Genomic DNA, 20,778 nt, shown 5'->3' on the forward strand with positions numbered 1-20,778 from the left:
GGGAAACGCCTATTGATACCTCTCACTGGTACAGCATAACAGCAATACAGAGCATATGCGGTGTATTTGTCGGGATCATTAAATATTGGATCCCTAGCAATCAATTCACGTAAGTATATGTTACTAACTTGCCGAATGCTTTAACTACACCTGCATATTGGCTACGGATTAGAGGATCAAGCTTTGATAAGTAAAACCTTTCAGGAGAGTGAGTTCAGCGGGCCATAGAGCAATACATACGAATCAATCATCAGATGTGCAGCTGAGCAGTAAACGGCGAAGCTGCGGACCCGTGGTCTCCTTGCTCCCTGATTTGAGCATACCCCGATATCGAATTGACCAAAGATTGTGAACTACGGGATAGAAGAATGAGCGGCTAAAAAGAGCAGTTGCCCATCAGCTACGCGGGAGCTCCACAACATCGTTGTGAGGACGCAAGTATACAGGGGCAGTCACCATACTAAACTGTCCCTTCAGTATTACATCACTGGCTCAGTGACGACTAATTTGTGGGGTAACTGCACTCCTTCGGCGTGGTCGTCCAGCATTGGCACCAGCCCAGACCGGTCTCTCACTTGGAATTCTGCAGTCAAGGTACATAAAAGGGACAATACGATGCAGATATACACGAACTGTCACAACAAAGTAAGAACGCTAAAATACATAAATGGGCACAGAAATGCACCGAAGGGCATGATAGGAAACGGGGCTAAGAAAAGCCGCCTGTTGGAGGCGTTTGGGTTGTTGTATGGGAATTGCCTGACGCGGGTATTGGGAATTGGGTCGGAAAGTGTTGTTATCTCACCTTCTTCGCTATAGGGATACACTAGAGCAGGGCCTTTGGGGACGACGGTAATTTCAGGCTCACGAAGGGGGCAGAACTGGATTTGGCATCCACCAATTTGCTCTTTGGGGCCTGTTCCATGTGGGCACAAACAACGGAAAGTCATGCTCGTACACATCAGAGATCGCATTCACATTTGCAGGTAGGAATTGCAGAGCAAAGAATTCACATTCCTGTTAACGGGGCAAAACAAGCAACAAACTGGCACTGTGGTTGTAGATCATGTTTCTACAGCGGAGGAACGAAGCAACGACTACTACGCTTTTGTCGCATATGCGGCTGCTAAGATGCTGAATATGCGGCTGATAAGATGCCTGCAGAAAAGACGCCTGAGGGGAGCGAGGAGACGGACATGTGCCACCAGAGGGACGGATAGGTTGGTGGCAGTGAGGGCAGTCGCGTTCTCGGCCCATGCACCGTTCCAGGAGCGGGCACATCGCTGCAGCAAAATGAGACAATTGATCATCTACGAGGGAATATGAACCGTAGTATCTCCAACTGTGTCCTTCCCGTTTTGTTGTTTAATGTGGCATGGAGGGTGTGCCCCTGAGTTAGGCTCTCTGTTTTAGTTGCTCTTCATGCGTCTGCGAGAAGTACAGCAGAACTGCAGCAACGTACGTTGTTTTGGAGGAGGCACCACAACTGGCGGCCGCTCTCGGCAGCAAGGAGGAATCAGCTTTTCCAATGGGCAAAACTTCTTGCGGGGGGCCGGCGGTGGCGGAGGTGTGCGCTGCAAGCGTCACAGGCAGAAAAACAGAAGCTAATTGAGTAACCAGTGCGTGTACGGCAATAGAAATGGCAAACGCTGTCGATGAGGGTGCGTTTGACCCTTCAAATCACAATCATGCTGCCTAGAATTTGGTTAAGGTTCCAAAATGGCTTCTTTGAATGACAAATCAACACAACTGGAATTCTCCCTCAGACAGAGCTTTCAATGCATATCGTTATCTACAACAAGTATAAGTTTACGTCTTGTAGGCAGTAGTCTAGGGCAGCATTGGTGGCGTCAATAATCCAGTTGCCGGTCTTCTGTGTATCTGGAATGGGAAGAGGAGGCAAGTCTGGGTTGAATTTAGACTGTTCCACCAAGTACGCATCTAGAAAGGCGTTGACCTGGTCCACACATGCGTTCCCTGAATGGGAGATATCACATATATTAAGGTTATATCTGAGTTTGGCTGTGAGCTTTTGGTAGTAATTCTGATTGTCTGGATATGGTGTTTGTCATTTGTCTGAACGGTCTGCATTTTGCCATTTAAAACAGCCACAACGGAGGCGTTCGCTAACCTGTGGCACTCGTCGGGCGCTCCTTGCGCATGAATTCAGGTTCCGGCTCGTACATGGGGTAACCTTCAATCAAGGTGTGGCTTCTTCCGGGTATAGCACCACAGATGTTTGCACAGTTGTAGCTGATTGCGTGAATTCCTTCCGCTACGAGGTTATCAATAAACTCTCCACACTCACGGAAGACGCTGCCCGCCCGGTCGCACAGAAGCTCCTGGTCAATGGCTTCCCCCACCTCCTCAAACAGAGAACAGTGCCACCTCATGCACCGATCCAAGCATCCTTCTTGTGCCACTGAGAAGAAAAAGCAAATATGATCAGCAGAGGAGCACACTGTTAATACGCATGCCAACTTAATTTTGAAGACTTGCCTGTACGAAGATGCAGAGACAGGATAGGCAGAACGTAACTTATTCCCTGCTAGGGCTTCTTAACCAGAGCAGATAAACGAACCCGTGGAGGAAAGTTGCAGTTTTCTTATACTCTGTAATCAGCCAGCAACAGGCGTGACACACTCACCCAGTACGCCTCTTGATGGCTGCACACGAGCAAACGGAGCCGCATCGGCAGCCATGCTGCGGCCGTTCGTTCCTGTGCCACATTCAGGGCAGAAGTGGCCTTTGTAACCGCAGCTTTTACATTCCTGGAGCGCTGGAGTTTGGGGAGCGCAGGAATCAAACCTAGGGAGGCGCAACTGAGTGCACGGGACGAAGAGCCGGCGACAGTCCTCAGCAGCCCCACTGAAAGCCGTCAAAATCCGCTGACAGAAGCGACGGAGGTCTCCTTCTACAGAGGGCACCTCGGGCAACTTGATGTTCACCAGGGGCCCCTGAAGACGTAGGCGGCCGGGGCCACCAGGAATGCGCTCCAGCATGGGTAGTGGAACCCGCTCTAGTCGAGAGGTGGCAACAGCTCCTGCATGGTCTATTCCGTTCCAGACCCGTAGAAAAGCTTGTTCCTTCTGTGACTTGTTTTCAAGCAGAGGTGGGGGTAAGTCGTATGCACTTACGGGCATTGTGGCACGCCCGACGCCCATTGGCATATGCTGGGGTGGCTCCTGCAGTGCGGGCAACGTGCTAATGAGGGGCTTGGTTGGTTGAGAATAGGCACCTTTCCCTTTTAGTGGGGGTTCATCGAGCGACGTCTGGTAAAAAGGCTGTGGCTGCTGCTTAAGAGGAGGGGGAGGAGCCATTTGGTCGCTGTAGAATTGCAGACCTTCTGACAGAGAGGGCTGCATAGGGGCCATGGTTGTGTAACCTGTAGTGCTGACGTCATAAGGCCGTAGAATTAGACGAGCAGGACGAGTCTCCGGTACTTTTCCTGCTGCATTCAAAGAGTACGTTGCCTCAGGGATCACAGAACGCACCGTGTTTGGGCCGGAGCTGGGCTGCGACCCGCTCACGGGCGAGCCGGGGCCCGATTGGTTCTGCTTCATATTACCTGAAAAACGGCACAAAATTGGAGTCTGGAAATATATGTGGGAACTAGCAACGGGCAATTAGTGCCTACCGATGGAGGCTGGAAGCTGCAGACCAGTGTGCACATGCAGCCATGAAGCAGATCCTCGAAGCTGCCGAGGAGTAGATGTAAATCTGTCTAGTGTTTGGCATAATCGTGACTTTGCTACCACAAAATGTGGTCTGAAGTCGGTTAGTCCCATGCTTCAGCATCTGCAGGACGGGGCCAATACGTTGCTGTCGGACACGCCCCATCTGCAGGCGCTTTATTACGTCACTAGATATTCCCTTTCTCTTGAATTTGTACCTTTTGGGGGAAAAGATGAACAGGCGCTTGTAAACAACGGATGCTTCACCCGGCTTGTTGAAGGATTCCTGCCACTGTTGCTGTTGAGCGGATGCTTTCGGCGAGGCTCAATTGCTGCTGTTGTTGTTAGCTTCGCAGTGGGCCCAGGAGGTAAAGCAAGCCCTGAATACTTATAGGGAAATGAAAAAAACCAGATGTCGGGGAATTAGGGAAGGAAACTGGTGCCAGCCCGTCGCTGAAAACTACCGGCCGCTGTGGTCTCTTGCGAATTTTGCGGCGGCAGCGGGCTTATCAAACGGGGGCCAGTTTCCACGAGGAAGAACAAACCGTGAAAAATTAACACACATTTGGAGTCATTATCGCGGTTTAGTTGAGAGGAGAGCTTTACAAAGCGGGGTTAGCCCTCAGGCCGTGACGGCCCAATCTCCTCACGCTAGCTGTAACACCGGAACCAGTTGTCGTCAGCCCCCAGACCACGGCACTTGGAGTAGACAACCCCTGCAATAAATCCACAGCAACTGTGTATAGTTTACTCAAAACTAAAAGATATGTTCTTTGATGGATTATTCTGCTTTGTTTTCCCGGTCAACTTAGCTCAGCTTACCGTGGCTGGCACTGCCGAATCGATTGCCGCACGAGTGGCACTGTGCCCTGTAGTGTTGAAACTTACGCAAATTCGCACAAAGTCACACGCTTTAGGGGAAATTCAATGCGAAATATGCCTCCCATGTGATTCTTTGGATTTTTCCGCATTGTTTTGTCAGAGTAGCGCTGCAAACCACCGCCAGAATCCCACGATCCGCCAAACTTGGCGGCAGCGATTGGCCAAGGTTCAGCGTAGCCAACAAACTCGAAATATGCACCATAAATCTCAAGTGGTACTTGTCATGCATTCCTTCTTTGATGCGTCTCTGTGAGGCTTTGCATGCCTACACTCCCCATTCCCCCCAGGACTGCCTGGGCATGTAACGCCGTCGAACCGACCAGAACCAAACTGGTTGTCACTGTGGATTATACAGCCTTTAGAATCTATGGGCTATGCTACTGGCTTGTGGGGGCAACAGGTGTTCTGTTTGCCTACAAGAACCTGGTGCTCTAGAAAGGACAATCAGATCGAGCTTCTCCCATCTGCGTGACTCATGCCCTAACCGAAGTAACATTCCTACTATGTGGAGATCTTCCACATCTAACAATGACCAGGAGATAACAAAAACATGAAAAATCTTGTTGCACTAGCATGTAGCTAGTTCCCTCATGCCGAACCTTGCTAGCCTTCTGAGAACACGGCTGATGACATGTCTTTCAAATATACCACTAGGCATCGAGGGCCAGAACTTGCCAACAAATAAGCGTTAATAACGGGAACTGCATTGCCAACTGTACGTGAATTTACTCAGTTGCTCATAGCCGCTTCTGCTTCAAACAGAGCACAGACAGGACAAAGCAATTTCAACTGTACAAAACTCCACAAGTGCACGGGGGAGGAATTTCGCACTTGGGTATTTTAGTGCCGAAAGCATGTTTAATCCATATCCGAACGAATTAATTACACTCTCTGGAGCGTCACAGAGGAGCACAGTATCCTAAATCAGTGACACATATCGGCTCCTCCGGTTTTCCACCACTTCCAAATGGCAGCCAGGAGGTCACGCCTAATGGGATGAGCTGCAGCTAGCCGAAAAGCAGCACAGGGTCCCTTAGCCGGGTCAAACCATGGGTTGATTGGCGCCTCTGGTCCAATGTTGGTAGGCTCAATTCCAAGGCGTTCTAAACACATTCCTACGAATGTATCTTCATTCCTGACACGTGGCACATCCGGCAGGACATGCACCACTTTCTGAAGCAAACTTCCCGAGATAATATAGCAGGCGCCTGAAAGATAAGGTGGAAATGTCTTTCTCGGAAATACTAAAGGGTCCTGGTAGTTTCGTGAATTCCGAGAATTAATGGTAGGCATATGGTCTAGCCGAAACCCTAAGGCAAGATCCCCCTTGACTTCCATTTTTATCAAGTAGGGAATCATCACGTCCAAGTTCACTAAAGTATCTGTGTCCGCCTTAACTACAAACTTGGCCTCAGGGCAAGATGCCGCCACCCACTGGATCATGGTTGCTGCCTTCGCTGCAAGAGTAGTGTATTTGTCAGGGGCCGTATGTTGCAGAATGTCCCCGTATGTCTCTGCCTCATCCTCAACTGCCTTCTGCACCTCCTCAGATCCAACGGTGCCCAACAAGAAGAATAAACGGATCCGCCTGTTGGCTATTTCGCTGATCCCTCCCCACGTGTTCCTCACAATCTTCCGCCCCTCAGAGTCGGCAGCCCCTGTCATCGCCATCAGAGCGGCAAAAGGGGGATCTTCGGCACAACTTACCTTGGGGGCAATCAGCAGACGCCAGTTCGTCTGAAGGGGCAACGACAGCATGGGTACCTGAGGTTCCCCATGCCAATTCCACGAGCAAGTTTTAGATATGACAATGTAGAGAAATAATGCAGACGCAAACAACAGAGAATACAAGCAGTTCTTGCATATCGTCTTCCACGAGGGGGTCAGTTTCATTGGAAGCTGCGGCACCATGCCATCCTGTATCAACACGCCAAGCACAAAAAATCAGAATGTAGGAAGGTACAGTCGGCGTACTCAACAGGTGAAAATACAGGCTCCATTAAGGGCCACACAAAACACAAGCTGCACCACATCGGTACTCCCGAACTCTCACGGTCTTCTAATTACTAAAATATCGTACAGCATGCAGCATAGGTACAACTAGGGATTAAGGAGTAGTACGGTGTACTTTGCACAGCTGGACCCAGAAACACTAGTGCCCAGGAGTGTTGGAGGAGGCCAAATGCTGCCATCAAGCCTACGCACAATTCGGGGTTTGGGCAGATCCTGAGAAACAGAAATCGGTAAATAAACCTCACTGGGTGATCCGCTGCGAGTTCCATTTTTCTCCAACTCGTTGCCGTCTTCCATAGTTTGGGTGCTGCTTTCCAAGGGAGGTGGCATGTGGAAACCGACTCTCGCCATGTCTAAATACGACTGGCAGCAAGAAGGGCCCCCCGGTCAATGATATCAAGCTTTGGAGCTTCGTGTGTGGCAGTTTCAGCCGAGAACTGGAAGACAGCAGAGCAGTCTACGAACTAAAGAGGACGTGCCGAAGGCCTCCGATATTTTGGGGCAGTCTGTGAGGCCCTTGCAGTCAACCTTTCACTCAAACTGAGATTTCACCTTCTTTAAGCGCATTTCTTCATTTGCTGTATCCAACACAATTCTCTCAGTCACTGGGGACAGTTTCCAGCTACAGTTGCAACGCAGTCTTGGAGATCGACAGTCGAACTCGTGACCCATAGAGGAAAATAAGGAGTAGTTCATTCGGAAGTCTTCTTCATTCGGGAGAAATAAGCGATAAAAACCCTTCCGTGGGGTCTACGCCAACACGTGGTCTGAACTGTGCTGCAAGTTGTCTAAACTCTGCTGCTTTGCAGCGCAATACAACCAGAGGCAAGCGCAACTACACGGCCACCCTTAAGACAAAACATGCATTTAAGTACAAAAGCAGTCCAGAACTGTAAATAAGAGAGGAGGTTTAGGCCGGTGATGTCCTGAAACGGGCGCTGGTTCCCGGTGGTCAGACCGTGCCACTTGGGCGAGTCTACGTCGGGCAGTCTCGCCCTTCGTACAGCCCCTGGAAGCTGACAGTTAAATCGTATAATGCAACCAAAACGCTTCTTTAAATTATTTTCATCTGCGTACTTTGCAGCGTACTTGCCGACTAGGGCCCAAGCCAACTAGATTCCAGGCAACTGTTACTGACGGCCTCGCCTCTCTCCCATTTCTGCGAGTTGTGCGCCACTTGAACTTGGCATTCCCCATAGGGAACAACTAAATTTTTTTTTCACTTATATGAATATCAGTAACAAATCTTTTATGCCGTTATCTTACGGCATAGTTGGGGTGATTAGAGGATGGGATATTCACCGTCATGGGTCCTACTGAAACACACAGGCTGTAGCCTTTCTAGTCGCTCTACCACGCACAACCTGCTGTTGCTCAAATGCCTTTGCTGTCGTCCACTTCTTTCTCTATTATTGTTTTAAATTCTTGAGTATTCCAGTAGACGTTAGCCCTAGACCATAACACTCTAGACTTATCTAATTTTCACTCTTTCGTTCTGTAGCCTAGCGCACTGCTCGAATGCCACGGCTGCCTGTGGCAGGGTCTGCGTAGCCTGGCTATTGATGGCAAGGAAAATGTTATCCAGAGGGTCAGTGAATTCACCTATGGGTGTCTGGGGAGTGCTTGCGTTCGCGGTTGCCTTGCAACAAGGATTCCAAGCAAGTGTGCTTCAACTACTGAGAGGTTCCTCCTGCCAGAAAGAGGAGGCAGAAATTACAGGGTGATCCATCATCGCGCCGACGTGAAGTAGTTTGTCGTCAAATACAGCGGGAATGTCACTTCCACCGCGCTAGGTGAGATAACAGAGAATGGGTTTAGACACGACCAAGGTTTTGTGCCTGTGAATACTGAGATTGTAAACGACAACCCAACCGGTAGAACACGGAAACAGACTTCTCACGAACCTCAGTAGCTAAAGAAGAAGAACACTGTTGAAAGCGGACTTTTGCTGTCTCTTCCGATGTATGAGCCTGTGCGGGTGAAAGACTTACTGGACACCGTATTGGCTTACCATTAGTTACAACCGGCAATAGTATTTACGTTGCTTTGGATGACCTCAGCATTGATGAGAGCATCATATAGGATGACCTGCATCGCCCGTTCGGGTACAGTTAAGTGCATGGCTAAATTACTCACTAGTCATGTACTACAGCTCTGCTGTTTTTTCGAAGTACATCAGTGATGCTACGAAGCCAAAGTTTGTCGGTGCCTTCTGGAGCGCTTTCCTCACGAGGATATGTATCTCCAGCACCGCGATTGTAGCAGAGCAGCCGGTGGCAGGCGGTCAACTGCTCATCAACTGCACGCTTGTGCAGCGTACCCGATTCTACATCTTGTAAGGTCCATCAACGTGCTTCGATTTATCCCCAGCGGAATTGGCATACAATGCTCAAATACAGTTATCACCCCAATTATCCTGGCTTTTCTTGTCTACAACAATGTTCATTAATTCTGCCGAGGTTAGACCTGCGTTGGTGGAAGCTTGCCTGTACGTGCGGACTTCCTTATATTGTTCAATTGTATCGTAGTAGTTTAGGGTGATTTTCCTACCATACTTGTAACCCGAGGTTTTCTGGGCCCTAGTATACTTTAAGACCAATGGAGTAATTCCTCCATGCATGTGTAGAGCTGTTTGCTGTTCGTTATTGGGCCAACGGGTTGGCATTCATCAAAGACATACTTAAACCATAAACCTTCTGCGGTTCTTACTGCACAGCTAAAAGAACCGCAACAGGTGGAATAAATATAGCTTAAGAAAGAAAAGGCTCTGGACCAACTTCAGCATGGGGCTTGGCGCCGCTTTACGCATTTGCTGCTGGGCAACCGAGCTCGAGAGGGTGCGCTCTTCGATCGGAAAGGGTGGGAACGGGGCGCAGATGCAGCTACGTGTACATTTGTATATGGGGAAACCTTCAATCAGGAGCTGCAGCTTGGCACGTTGCAGCGGATGATGGGCTGCTTACGTGCCGCACTAGCACGAGGCCCTTGTGCCGTTGTGTGCAGGACGCCTCCAGATTTGAGGAGAATGTTAGCTGAATGGGAGAAATTCTTCGTTTGACAACTGTAGCACTATTGGATTTCGCGAGGCTTGCTTGCCGTCATCGTGGAAAGGAGACCGCGCCTCCCTTGTTTTTTCCGAAATCGACACTCAGAATAACCCGATTCCTTCCCGGAAAATGCCCGGAATATCGTTGTGAAAAGCAGTAACAGGAGGAATCTGAAATCCTACGCACTCGTTAAAAATTTCGTACAGACTACGGGAGCCGAGAATATTACGGTGAATGGCCGGGGCGCCGGCTCCCCAGATTGGTTATGAAGAACAACTGCGCGACGCGACTTCTGCTGAACATTTGCAGGTACTCCTTGACCCGTAGCCACCTATTTCAAGCATGGGAATTGTCAGAGAAGCTTAAATTTGGCTGTGCTAAGTCATCCGATATCCGCTCTCCTCTCATAAATCACGTTTCCCAAATATATCTGCCTTGGGAGGCCAAGTAACTTTTTGCTGTGATATAGCTTCCATCCTCCGCATACAGCGAGATCAACGTAGCTGCCAACAACTATTGCTTTTCATATTTTGGGTATAACGTACCATCGAATCCGTACTGCGTTAGTGCATGCAGTAAAAAAGGCTTTTCTGTGCGTGCATCCGGGGCCTCTCTTCCCCCACTGGGTGAATGGGTGTGCGTTGCAACTCGTGGCAGGCCGCCACCCTTCCAGAAGCACCCGGCTCTTGGGTCACTGTGAGGATGGAGGCAAAATGTTATTAAGTAACTGGTATTGTGAGTACTTGGGCTCTAGTGCATCTCGCGAGAGTCCTTGGATATGATCGAGGACTATTGCTAAACTCTTTAAAAATCAGGGCCATTCTATAGGCTCCCGTGGATGCAGGTGGCGATGTTTGACCTTCATTTATAATCTTTTTAATAAGCAAATTGAAAATGGCAGTTTTGTCCATAACTCTCTACTTGCCACTGGAAAGAACGCGGCTACAGCGAGGCGGGTAAGTCACCACGAGCCAGGGTTTGAAACTGTCATTCATTTGATTTGGTTTTGGCGGTGGTAGACTGACGATTTACATGGAGCTTAACGGAAGCTAAAGAGATTAATGTGTCTAGAAGTTCCTTTCCCAAGCGCTAAACATGGTCAGCTACCATCGATGCATGCGCCAGCACAGGGTAAATGGGGGACTAGATATGTTGAAGGTGAAATTCATTCTCTTTCGCCCGGTAGCTGGGGAAAGATAATTTACCCTAAGTTTTTATAAAGATGTGCACTTCTGACTAGTACACTTTCGCCTAGCGGGTGTCGGTCCACCTCCCGCCCAGAGCACCTGCGAACTGGCAGGTTTTGTAGAGGTTGTAGGAATTCGAATATTTCGTCCACGTCTCGCTCAACTTTGTCGCAGCTGTACATGGAAACCACCATTTTTTCTTATGATAGTTTCTGCACTAAATACTGGCTCCCGTGCGGAACTTCCGGGAGCAGCTTGCTGACATACCGCGGGTTCGTGGGACTCACCCTCGCAAACCCCCGCAATGATCCTTCCTTTGCTGATATGGACTGAAACTCATAGATATATTTATATCAAGCTGCCTGCTGATGGGCCTCCTTGTTTACCACGTAGGCTGCAGGAACCATTGTAGTTGCTACAAGACAAGTGCGCCAGGAGTGTTTCGTGAGTGGCAAACCGCAGTGGACTTGCACACAAGGATGTCGAAGTCATGTTTCTTCCTTGAAGGAGAGACTGCCATAGGGGCCACAAACTGCGGAAACGCTTGCAAACAAGCTGCAGTCGCGCACCAGTCCACAATGAAAAACGATAACGGAGATACGGGGAAAACGCCCACGGTCAAAGAGAAAACCGATGAGTGCCCGTCATCCCCCAGTATGTGCGTCAGGATTTTGTCTCCCAAGAGGCAATCCCTTCCCAAGATAGTAAGCAGAAGTCTCCAGCTCTACGGCGGGCTCCCCAGTGCCTTCTGCTATTGGGGGCTGTTCATGATGGTCTCAGTTTTGTGCAATTCCTGGGTGGCATGCATCATCGCTAGCTTTTCTGGAGCACTTTTGCGCCGATTCGCTTTTCTTCGCATAGTGAACACAAGTGATATCAGCTCCGCCCTGCCATTCAAGTTAGAGTCTGTATTGTGTTACCATAGATACCCTCGTTGCGCTTTCTGTCTATTGAGTAGAAGCTGATGAAGCTAATCCCTGCACCACATGCACCATGTACAAGGCTTGAAGATTCGTCGGCACCCCAGGCCCCAAACCTCTGTTTACTCGAGCAAATCTTACGTGATTCCTGTATCTTGGCTGCTGGGGTCACTTGTGTTGTCTGCGCAGTCCATGGATAAGGAGAAACCTGCTAATGACAATTGGAGTTGGAGGGACATGTCGGTATATCACGTGGGCTGGTTGGTGTTTCTTGGGTTAGTTTGGATATACATTTTTCTGTCAAAGGCACACGGGTGGAAGTGGCCAGGGGAGGGGCAGCTGTCGCTTCTCTCTCTCCCCGTGCAGACAGACTGGCGGCTGTTAATTACTCCCAAAGTCAGCTGCGCTGACGACCCTCCCTTTGCAGCGCTGGTGACGATGACAGGGGCAGCAGATGCTGAGGCGCGGGCTGTGGTGCGGAGCACTTGGGGGGGTGTAAGCCGTGTAGGGAAGAGGCGGTTGCGGGTATTCTTTCTGTTGGGGACCCAGGCTTCAGAGGAAGTGCAGGAGACTGTAGTAAAAGAGGCAGCAATGTACGGAGACATCCTGCAGCATTCAGCTCCCGACAAATACCGGAATTTGACGTACAAGACAATAACTGCTTTCCGCTGGATCGCAAACGCCTGCCCGGAGGCAAAGTTTCTCATCAAGGCGGACGCAGATGTGTTTCTAGACGTGAATAAGCTGGTGGACTACTTGAATGCCCACCAAGATGAGCCAGATGTAGCTGCGGGGGTGCTCCGCACAAATGTTGCAGTCGTACGCGAGCGGACGCACCGAAACTATGAAGACCCGGCTGTGTACAGTCAACCAAAGTATCCGCCTTATCTCTCGGGCCCTCTGTACATCATTTCTGGCGATTTAGTGGCAAAAATCGCAGCAGTAGCGAAATGGTTGCCGGTTTTGAGCAACGAGGATTGCTTCGTGGGCACCTGTTTGCAAGCTTTAGGCGTGCAGCCACAGTCCTCCGCTCCAGGTGCTATTATTGATGTATTTTTCAGGAACTTCAGCGACATTTCCGACCTTAGAAAGTGGATGGCCATTCATCCCATTGCCAAAGAAAGGCTCCTTGCTCTGTGGCAAGAGCTACACTGAAGCGTTCTTCACCCAACCCCAACCCTTCCATTTCTCCCTGCCCCCTTCCGCTGCTGAAGTTTGCCGTTGAACGTCCGTTTCCTTTGCTGTTCTCTTTTTACAAGAAGTACTCCCGTTTATGACGAAGAGAAGTAATAACTGGTGCTTCTAGGACGTTGTTTGGTCAGTCTTGATGTGTGCGCGAGCGCCTCTGCCTTGTCACAGATGATTGTTTCTACTCACTTTATTTGCACAAGCATTTCCACAGACGCCTTACCTTGTGCGTTGCCCTCGATTTCCTTCAAAAATGACAAGCGGAATGAGTTCATTCCGTAAAATGTGGGGCAAGGAACTCGCTTTTTTTTGCCTAACACTCACTAGAGGCTCAGAGACTTTGGGATTTGGGATTTATTTCACTTTTTGACGATTTCACCGGGTCTCCTTGGCGATACACCCCAAAAAATTTTCAGAACCACACAAAGATAGGGCCAGTGACAGGGGTAGGCAACAAACATCTGAAGAGGTTGTCGTATTATTGCTGGATTGCCTGGGTTTAGGATGGGCTTCCCTAACAAATCATGATACACAGTTTAGCTAAACACATCCGGGGGTCCACGACGACGGCCTTCCTGCGTGTACGGCTATTCACTTGGAGGCAGTATGCTTGCAAGAAAGGCAAAAATGCCATAAAACGCTGTAACATCACTCCAAAAAGAAGTAAAAAAGAGACCGATCACGAAGGTTGGCGAACCCCGGAAGTAGGGTGAGATAGAGCCCAAGACAACTACCATCCATTCCCTTGAGATTTTGTTTGTCCTGGTGAACAAGTTTTGAATAAGTAAAAATGTTTCCTATCAACGACATAGGAGGGGGTTCACCGCATGTTTCATATTGCTACATTAACAGCCGTCCTGGAAATTGAGTTTTCAACAAAAATCCGCAGGTTAGTATTGACTGCAAAGAAATAAAACTTTATTGCTTTCTTCTCCCTGCAGAGGATATTAGCACACTAGAGAGCAACCACTGAGGCCGCGTTCTGCCGGTATGCTACGATAAAGAAACCATGCCTTAAACGCTCCACAAAAGGGGGAGAGGAATTTAAATTAAACACGATAGTTGTAGACTATTCTATTTGCACCAAAAATATCAGTCAACACATTTTCGCGTGTCCACCCCTGGAAAGTTGCATTCCTGTGCCCTGTCCATCGGGTCCCGGGAGGTTAGGTGTTAAGTTCGAGAGTTCAACTTCCCGCCCAACAGCGGTAGGTAGGCAACTAACTGCATCTAATAATGTTCAGTCGTACACATTGGTTTTTAAAGAGAGGACTTTGCCTTAGTTTTCTGCTGGGTTGGCACGGTGTTCCTAGGCGTTAAATCGACTTCGGCAGCGTGTTCGTGCCTCGTTCAACCGCCCTTTTAGTTGATTTAAAAACTGATTTTCTCAGCTTCTATGCTAATACAAACCGTGTATTAGATCCAATCGTGATGATTTCCATGGCATACCCGCCCAACTTGCACTTGTTAAGAGCCTTCAAAGGAAACCATCACATCTTCGGCAACAGGAGCAAAAGGAACACAGAAATCCCGAGGCTTCCAGTACCCAAGGGTTTTACAAGGGTCCCATATAGGGCGTTTGAGAAGCCCCTAGACTGGTGCCATATTGGGGGCCGCCGGAGTCGTCCACAGGACACAGGGTTAGGGGGTCCTTGCAGGGGCCCAGGGGAAGCTGGACGAGTGGCGCCCTTTAGAGTTTCTCAAAGGCTGCAGGTTATAGACTTCTACAATGACTTCAAACAGTGTCCACTTGGGGCCCATCCAAGGGGCTGCCTATGCCGTGCTGAGGAGCCCTGCAGCGGCCCCATAGTGGCCCCTGTAGATCGTCACACGCAGGGACCCCTAGGGACTACTGTGTGTGGCCTTGCCACGTTTAAGATGCTATTTACGCATGATAGGAGGCCCATATATGTGGAAGCCGTTCCGGGATTAAGTGGATACTTCAGGAGGTTGTTTTGTTCATCTGGATCTCCTCACAGTGACGGGGGACTGTCAGGTGGGCCGGAAGGAAGAGAACAAGGTGGAGGCCTGCAAGGTATAACCACCGATTTGTTTTGGGTAAGCCATTTGAGGTGCACTTACGGGCAAGAAACTGGTCGCTAATGAACTCGCCGCATGCGATACTGCTATGTAGAGCGTTGGATTCCTGTACAAGTATACGCAAGATGTTTTACGCCTCATGTGAATAGAACGTACAGTGTTGCATCGTGTATTGTCTGTGTCGTATACATATTCCGTATGAAGCTTGTATTTCCACAACATGAGGCCTCATCTGTTGGGTGTGTGGCGTCGATACTCCTAGATTATTGAATTGCATGCACAAAGCTAAAACGCACTTCCTTCTCGGGCGTTGAAACCCCAGCTTAAATATGGATGTATTCAATGCGAACACTTCGTGCATTTGTTGCTGCAGATAGACCGCATGCAACCCACCCGCTGTTCAGGCTGTGGGGCGCCGCTGCAAACACAAGAAGAATCTGCCGTGGGTTTTGTACCCAAACACAAATACGAAGAGTACTCAGGTGCGCACAACAGCAGGTGAAGTGCACCGCAGGACCATACGAACATGAGTGTAGCTAGACCAGCTCCGTATTGCATCTCTGGCGACCCAGCGTTGGGACCCCGGGAGTACGGTACTTCTGTAGGGTCCCCAATGGTAGTGGTGTTGTTGCGGGATTCGCCATTTATCTGAGACATGTGGCATTGTACAGTCGCTGTTGTCTTTTGCATTTCTCTCATGTTCCCTTCGTATGAAGGCTTGTAACTTCTTTATGGGGGAAGGGGTGGTTACTCGTGGCTGTATAGCCAGCTCTACACGTCTTCTAGATATAAGACTCGTATCCCTCTTGAACTGCTTGTCCACTGTGGCAAACCCCAACTCTTCACCGTAAACCCTGGGCCTATATGGAGTGTTCGGGAAACTTTAAGCATGCATGCATGCGGAACATAGGAAGCGCACTGGTTGCCGCTGTAGGGATGGCCAGCACGGGCTATTGTTGAGGCTTTAGGGCGTGTGCGTGTCAGGGGGCAGAGTGAAACGGCTGCCGCGACCGCGAGGACAGGTTGTGGAGTCGGTCCCCGACGGGGTGGAGGTGTTGCAGGTAATGCGGAGTTGGGATCTGAAAAGAGCTTGACTTGTTTTCTTTTGCACAGAAGCATGATGCATTCAGGTCGAAACTTGATTGTGATGTCCATTAGACTGCTTCTGCTGCAGTATCACTTCATCGTCTCTGGAGACCCAGCTGTGTGCACAGACACGCGAAAGCACGGCTCTTCTCTGCCTGCTTAAGGAGGATAGAGTGAACTTGCCAGTCGTGGGAGGAGTGGAGTGGCAAAATAAGGGTGCTGCATATACACTACAAATGTCTGCTGTGTACGTGCAGCAAACATCTCCCAAGTTCCGCGTACGCACGAGCCTCCTCACCTGTCAACGCTGCTACCGCATGCAGGTACTGTGGCTCTCGTGTGTTGGCGAGAATTTGTCCACTAACATGCTCTTGAGAGGATACCGTAGGCCTTTGTCGTCTTTCCGTTTTCTGCATTTTAATCATTTACCGCTTGCCGTGCCCAATAGCACACGTGTTTGCTTCTGCCTGAGAAGCAGATGCAGCACTTCTTGCTGTTGTGATTCAGCTGATGCCGCTGCGGCAGCCGCCGCCGTCGTCTTGCTGATAATGTTGGGACGTTGGCGTCCGCGTGTGCAAGTGAGCCAGCATCAAGCGGCAAGTGCATATATGCGTTTGGTGCAGTTGCTGCTGGGTGGGTTGCGGTGTTTGTTCAGCACTACCGCAGCATCGACAGCTCTTGGGAGCGCTCAGCAGTTGCAGCAGCTGGCTGTTTGCCTGCTTTGTCTCCCTCTTCAGTGATAACGCAGCTGACAAGAATAATGCCGAACAACTCAATTGTTTTGAAAATCGTGGACATATTTGACCTCGAACTTTCTGTAGTCCCTGAGCTCTTCGCGGCCTGCAGAGAAAAGGGCCTCAAGGCAATATGGGTTGTGAACCGCGTCGACTGCCTTCCTAAACACACCGATATGAATCAGTGAGATGATTTCCTTGTGACACGACGCACCACTCAGTAGCTGCATATACGCTGCAACAGCGTATATGACACGGACGGCACAACGCTAACATGCACTCCAACAAAACACACACCATACACTTAGAAACCGCACGGACCTTTGCAGGTGAGGGCCGTTCATGCAGTTTCTCTTGATTAAACACGAAGAACTGGCGGGAAATGCACACCGAAGATAGGGGTTCAAGTGTACGTGCACTTGCACACCTGAAGCACATACCTTTCATGCGCATTTCATGAAGACTCTGCACAGCCCCCCACGTACTGCTGCCTGCAAGTATGTGCATGCGCATGCACTAGGAAGTGCATGCAAGCTGCAGCAGAGGCGCGTAGGCAAAACAAGTCATGCAGCAATGGATATTAAGCAAGTAGAGTAGTGACGTGGACGTACACCTCATGGGTTCTTTCTGCCCTCAGAGTTAAACAGTGGGTACGGCGAATGGTGCGGCAAATCCGCAACGTGCACATCGATGACTGCGTCCTCGTCTCCTCTGCTACAGGTGATCCCTGTTTTATATCGGGGTTGAAGTAGCGACAATAAGCAGTAGGAGGGGCGGGGTGTTTACAACAATGTGGTTATGACCGAAGCGGCAGTTTGTAAATTCAGTGTCAGTAATATGTTACTTAAAATGTGCCCATGGCGCGTTTGGCGCTCTTCTTGCGCCGTGCGGTCAACTCTCTGCTGCAACTACTTTTTTGTCTCCATGTGTGGTTTCCCTGCTTTTTCATTGTTTTGCCTATATGCTGCTGCTCTTCTCTGCTCCTCTTTTGCTACTCAGGAACAGAATGCACACGCTGTCCTTCAGTTGTCTTTTGTTTCTTTCTCTTGCTTGCCTCTTCCCCTGTTATGTACTCTCTTCTTGCTTTCTCCTTTCTTTCCAGATGTTGTCGTCTGTCTCCTTTCTCCTTTCAACCCCCGCCTACTCGTTTGTAACAGCTTTGTCCTATACTGTCTACTCCTAAAGACAGCAATGCTGCCTTCTGTCCCTCTTGTGCCGCGTCTTATGCATATGCAGGCTACGGCTTCGATAACCTCGAACGGCGCATCGGCGAGCTGCTGTCAGAAGACTCGTACAGTGCCTCTGATTCAAAATCAGAGGCAGCAACAAACCCCAGGGGAAGCAACCAACTTCAGGACATAGAAGGGCGATTTATGTTTGTTGTGGGGCGGGTCAACGCGGGCAAATCTACTTTTGTTAACCGTTTCCTCAAATTCGTCGGCTATAAGTTAGAACTACATTTTCTGCTGCTCGTGCTTCTACTGCGGTTGCTCGTGGTGCTCTCCTTGCTCGTGCTCTTCGCCGTTTTGCTGGTCCTGCTCGTGACCGCTTTCGTGTTGCTCTTACTTTTGTTCCCGCTGCTCGTGGCCCCGCTGCTAGTGTGGTGCTGTTCCTGCTTCTGTTGCTGATGGTGCTGTTGTTGTAGGCTCTGTCGTTACTGGTGTCGTTGCTGCTGCTGCTGCTGCACTAGCCAGTATTGTTCTAGTTTCGCTTGTTGCTTAGTGCAACTTTTGGCCATTTTGCTCTTAGCTTGTTGACGGGGCGTTTATTGGTGGCTGTGCCTTTGCTGCTGTTGTGAGTGCTGCTGATTAATTCACATTCGCAAGCTTGGCCTTGATGGCTGATAATTGCTGCATGCATTTTTGTTTGAGTCTGCCTCATTGATCGAGTGAGTCTTTATGGAGTGGTTTGTCTGGTGCCGGAGCCAGCCGTTTATTTCATATTCATGATGCATATCGTATACTCAGTATACCTATTTATGTGTTACTGTAGGAGGGACTGTTCTTCCGTAAAGAGAGGCATCCGTCCTCCCTCTCCTTTTCGCTGGAGGCACCCGTCTTGCCTTGGTGGAAAGTAGCGCTCACGGGTGTTACGTCTCTGTGACCATCATGGAAGTGCTCTGCGCCTACTGTGCCAAATTGCATTATTTTGGGCGTCTGTGGATGCGTGGTTACTCGCAGACACTTTGGAACTCTGTTCATGAAACGTGCTGTCGGCGGCGCCACGCGTTCTCCTCTTCCAGGCACCACTTTAGATCTGATTCCGTTCGGTTTGCCGAAAGGTTTCAAGCTCATAGACACCCCAGGCATTCCTTCCCAGCATCAGGCAAGAATAAGCCCTGTTACAAGCTTTAGGATACGTGGTTTAGCGTTTAGGGTCTGGTATCTAGGGTATAGGATCATGATATATCTAAAAGGGGGGCTGCTGCTCTGAAAGCCGTACTTTAGGGTACTTTGCTATATAGTTTATGGCTGGTGCGTTCTCTTCTCGCAGATGGCCAGCGTGTTGCTCCACGGAGGTGATCTGCTGTCAGTCGTGCCTACCAAACGAATTCAGCCCCTGACATTCGCTTTAACAGAAGGAAAGACAATTTTAATTGGAGCGCTGGCTCGCGTAGACCTTGTGCATGGCAACACGGCACTCTGCACCTGCTACTTCAGCCACAAAGTCACCTTGCACATCTGCAGGTTAGCGCATTTAAAACCTCCCTTCGTAAGACATCGCGTTTTACTAATGTTTCATGAAACTGTGTTTCGTCATTTGAGTCATGGTGGATTGCTGCTTCTCTCAGATGCTTCACTTGACCTGAATTTGCAAGCACATATTCGGATGAACCCATGCTTGACTCGAGCGCACTTTTCATACGAATACCTGCGTCATTATTGTTCCATTTAAATACGTTTAGTTCAGGTGCATGCTCCAATAAACTCCACGTTTCATTGAATGAAACGCCTGATTATTGTTTCATGCAAACACACCTTTGGTTGCTTTGCTCCGCGGAGAGCACGTGTTGATTCGGGTTCACGTGTACCAGCTATATTTAGATGCTTGAATTGCAACAGCAGGGTTACGCCTGCATTGTTTGTCTTGCGCTGTTTATTGGTTCTGTGTGTGTTTATATGCGCATTTGCATGCTCTTTTGACGGTTGCTGTCTACTTGCATGCTTACATATACCTGCTCAGATGTTTGTGTCTTCGCATTCTGGTGTATTCGCATGCTAGTTCGCGGATATGTATGTTCATGCATGAGCATATGAGAGTGCAGCTGTGTAGACAATACGCAGAAGGGAGTTAGATTTCTATTTGCATATGAAAGGTGAAAATTCATGCGTGCATCGCGTATTTGCGCACTGACAAGTTTCTGTTCAGCATATGTACAAGTAGTAAATTTGCAGGGAAAATGAATATGCATGCAGCTCCCATAACGTAATAATATATTCACGCTTTCTTTCGTCGCTCTCACTGTCATCTTGTGCCGCTGAACAATTTGAGCTAGGGTTTTTAGTTTTGAGACTGCGTGTGTGTTACACGCAATGATTTGATCCTTTCGAATTAGAGTTTACGGTCAAGCACCTCGAATTGTGCTCCATTATTTGTGTGGGTGCGTAGGACGAGCAAGGCAGAAGACCTGTTGAAGCGTAAGGCGGGTGTCTTTCTTTACCCTCCTCATATGCCTGAAGACTTCAACCGCCTCCAACCCCTAGTGCGCCACAGGTGAACAAACAAGACACATACATCATGCATATGGGGATTCATGAATATACTTGGCTTCCGTTAAATGCACGCCAATGTATACACCAATCAATGCACTCCTGCACTGGATACTTCTCTTGTGTTCTGCGTAGAGGCGAAGTTGACGCGCAGCCTGCTTGACGTTTGCCTTGCTACACGTTTGTTCGTTTGATTGCTGTTAGTCTGTTGACCACTCCTTTTTGCTTGTTCGTTGCTACTGAGTTTTCCTTGGGAATGTTCAACCTCATATATATATATATATATATATATATATA

General features: G+C 49.2%; 3 protein-coding genes across 3 annotated transcripts; 2 read left to right on the forward strand and 1 right to left on the reverse strand.

Moving 5' to 3' along the window:
• Positions 1–479: 479 nt before the first annotated feature.
• EMWEY_00018490 (hypothetical protein, conserved) lies at positions 480–6,838 on the reverse strand (the record flags this gene model as incomplete). The annotated part of the gene is made up of 11 exons (XM_013480060.1): positions 480–583; positions 806–916; positions 1,197–1,283; positions 1,463–1,574; positions 1,814–1,977; positions 2,132–2,422; positions 2,648–3,568; positions 3,893–4,054; positions 5,286–5,302; positions 5,605–6,473; positions 6,815–6,838. 11 exons carry the CDS (start codon positions 6,836–6,838, stop codon positions 480–482), a joined length of 2,862 nt encoding a protein of 953 aa, XP_013335514.1.
• Positions 6,839–11,381: 4,543 nt separating this feature from the next.
• EMWEY_00018500 (hypothetical protein, conserved) lies at positions 11,382–12,878 on the forward strand (the record flags this gene model as incomplete). Its single annotated transcript, XM_013480061.1, has 2 exons — positions 11,382–11,507; positions 11,913–12,878. 2 exons carry the CDS (start codon positions 11,382–11,384, stop codon positions 12,876–12,878), a joined length of 1,092 nt encoding a protein of 363 aa, XP_013335515.1.
• Positions 12,879–15,477: 2,599 nt separating this feature from the next.
• EMWEY_00018510 (hypothetical protein, conserved) lies at positions 15,478–20,644 on the forward strand (the record flags this gene model as incomplete). Its single annotated transcript, XM_013480062.1, has 9 exons — positions 15,478–15,544; positions 15,936–16,012; positions 16,693–16,955; positions 17,409–17,491; positions 18,008–18,218; positions 18,952–19,147; positions 19,265–19,458; positions 20,381–20,485; positions 20,617–20,644. The coding sequence occupies 9 exons, from the start codon at positions 15,478–15,480 to the stop codon at positions 20,642–20,644; spliced, it is 1,224 nt and encodes a 407-aa protein (XP_013335516.1).
• Between the last annotated feature and the right edge of the window lie 134 nt (positions 20,645–20,778).

Source organism: Eimeria maxima, genomic scaffold (genome assembly GCF_000499605.1).
Source record: "Eimeria maxima Weybridge genomic scaffold, Emw_scaff157, whole genome shotgun sequence".
NCBI lineage: Eukaryota > Apicomplexa > Conoidasida > Eucoccidiorida > Eimeriidae > Eimeria > Eimeria maxima.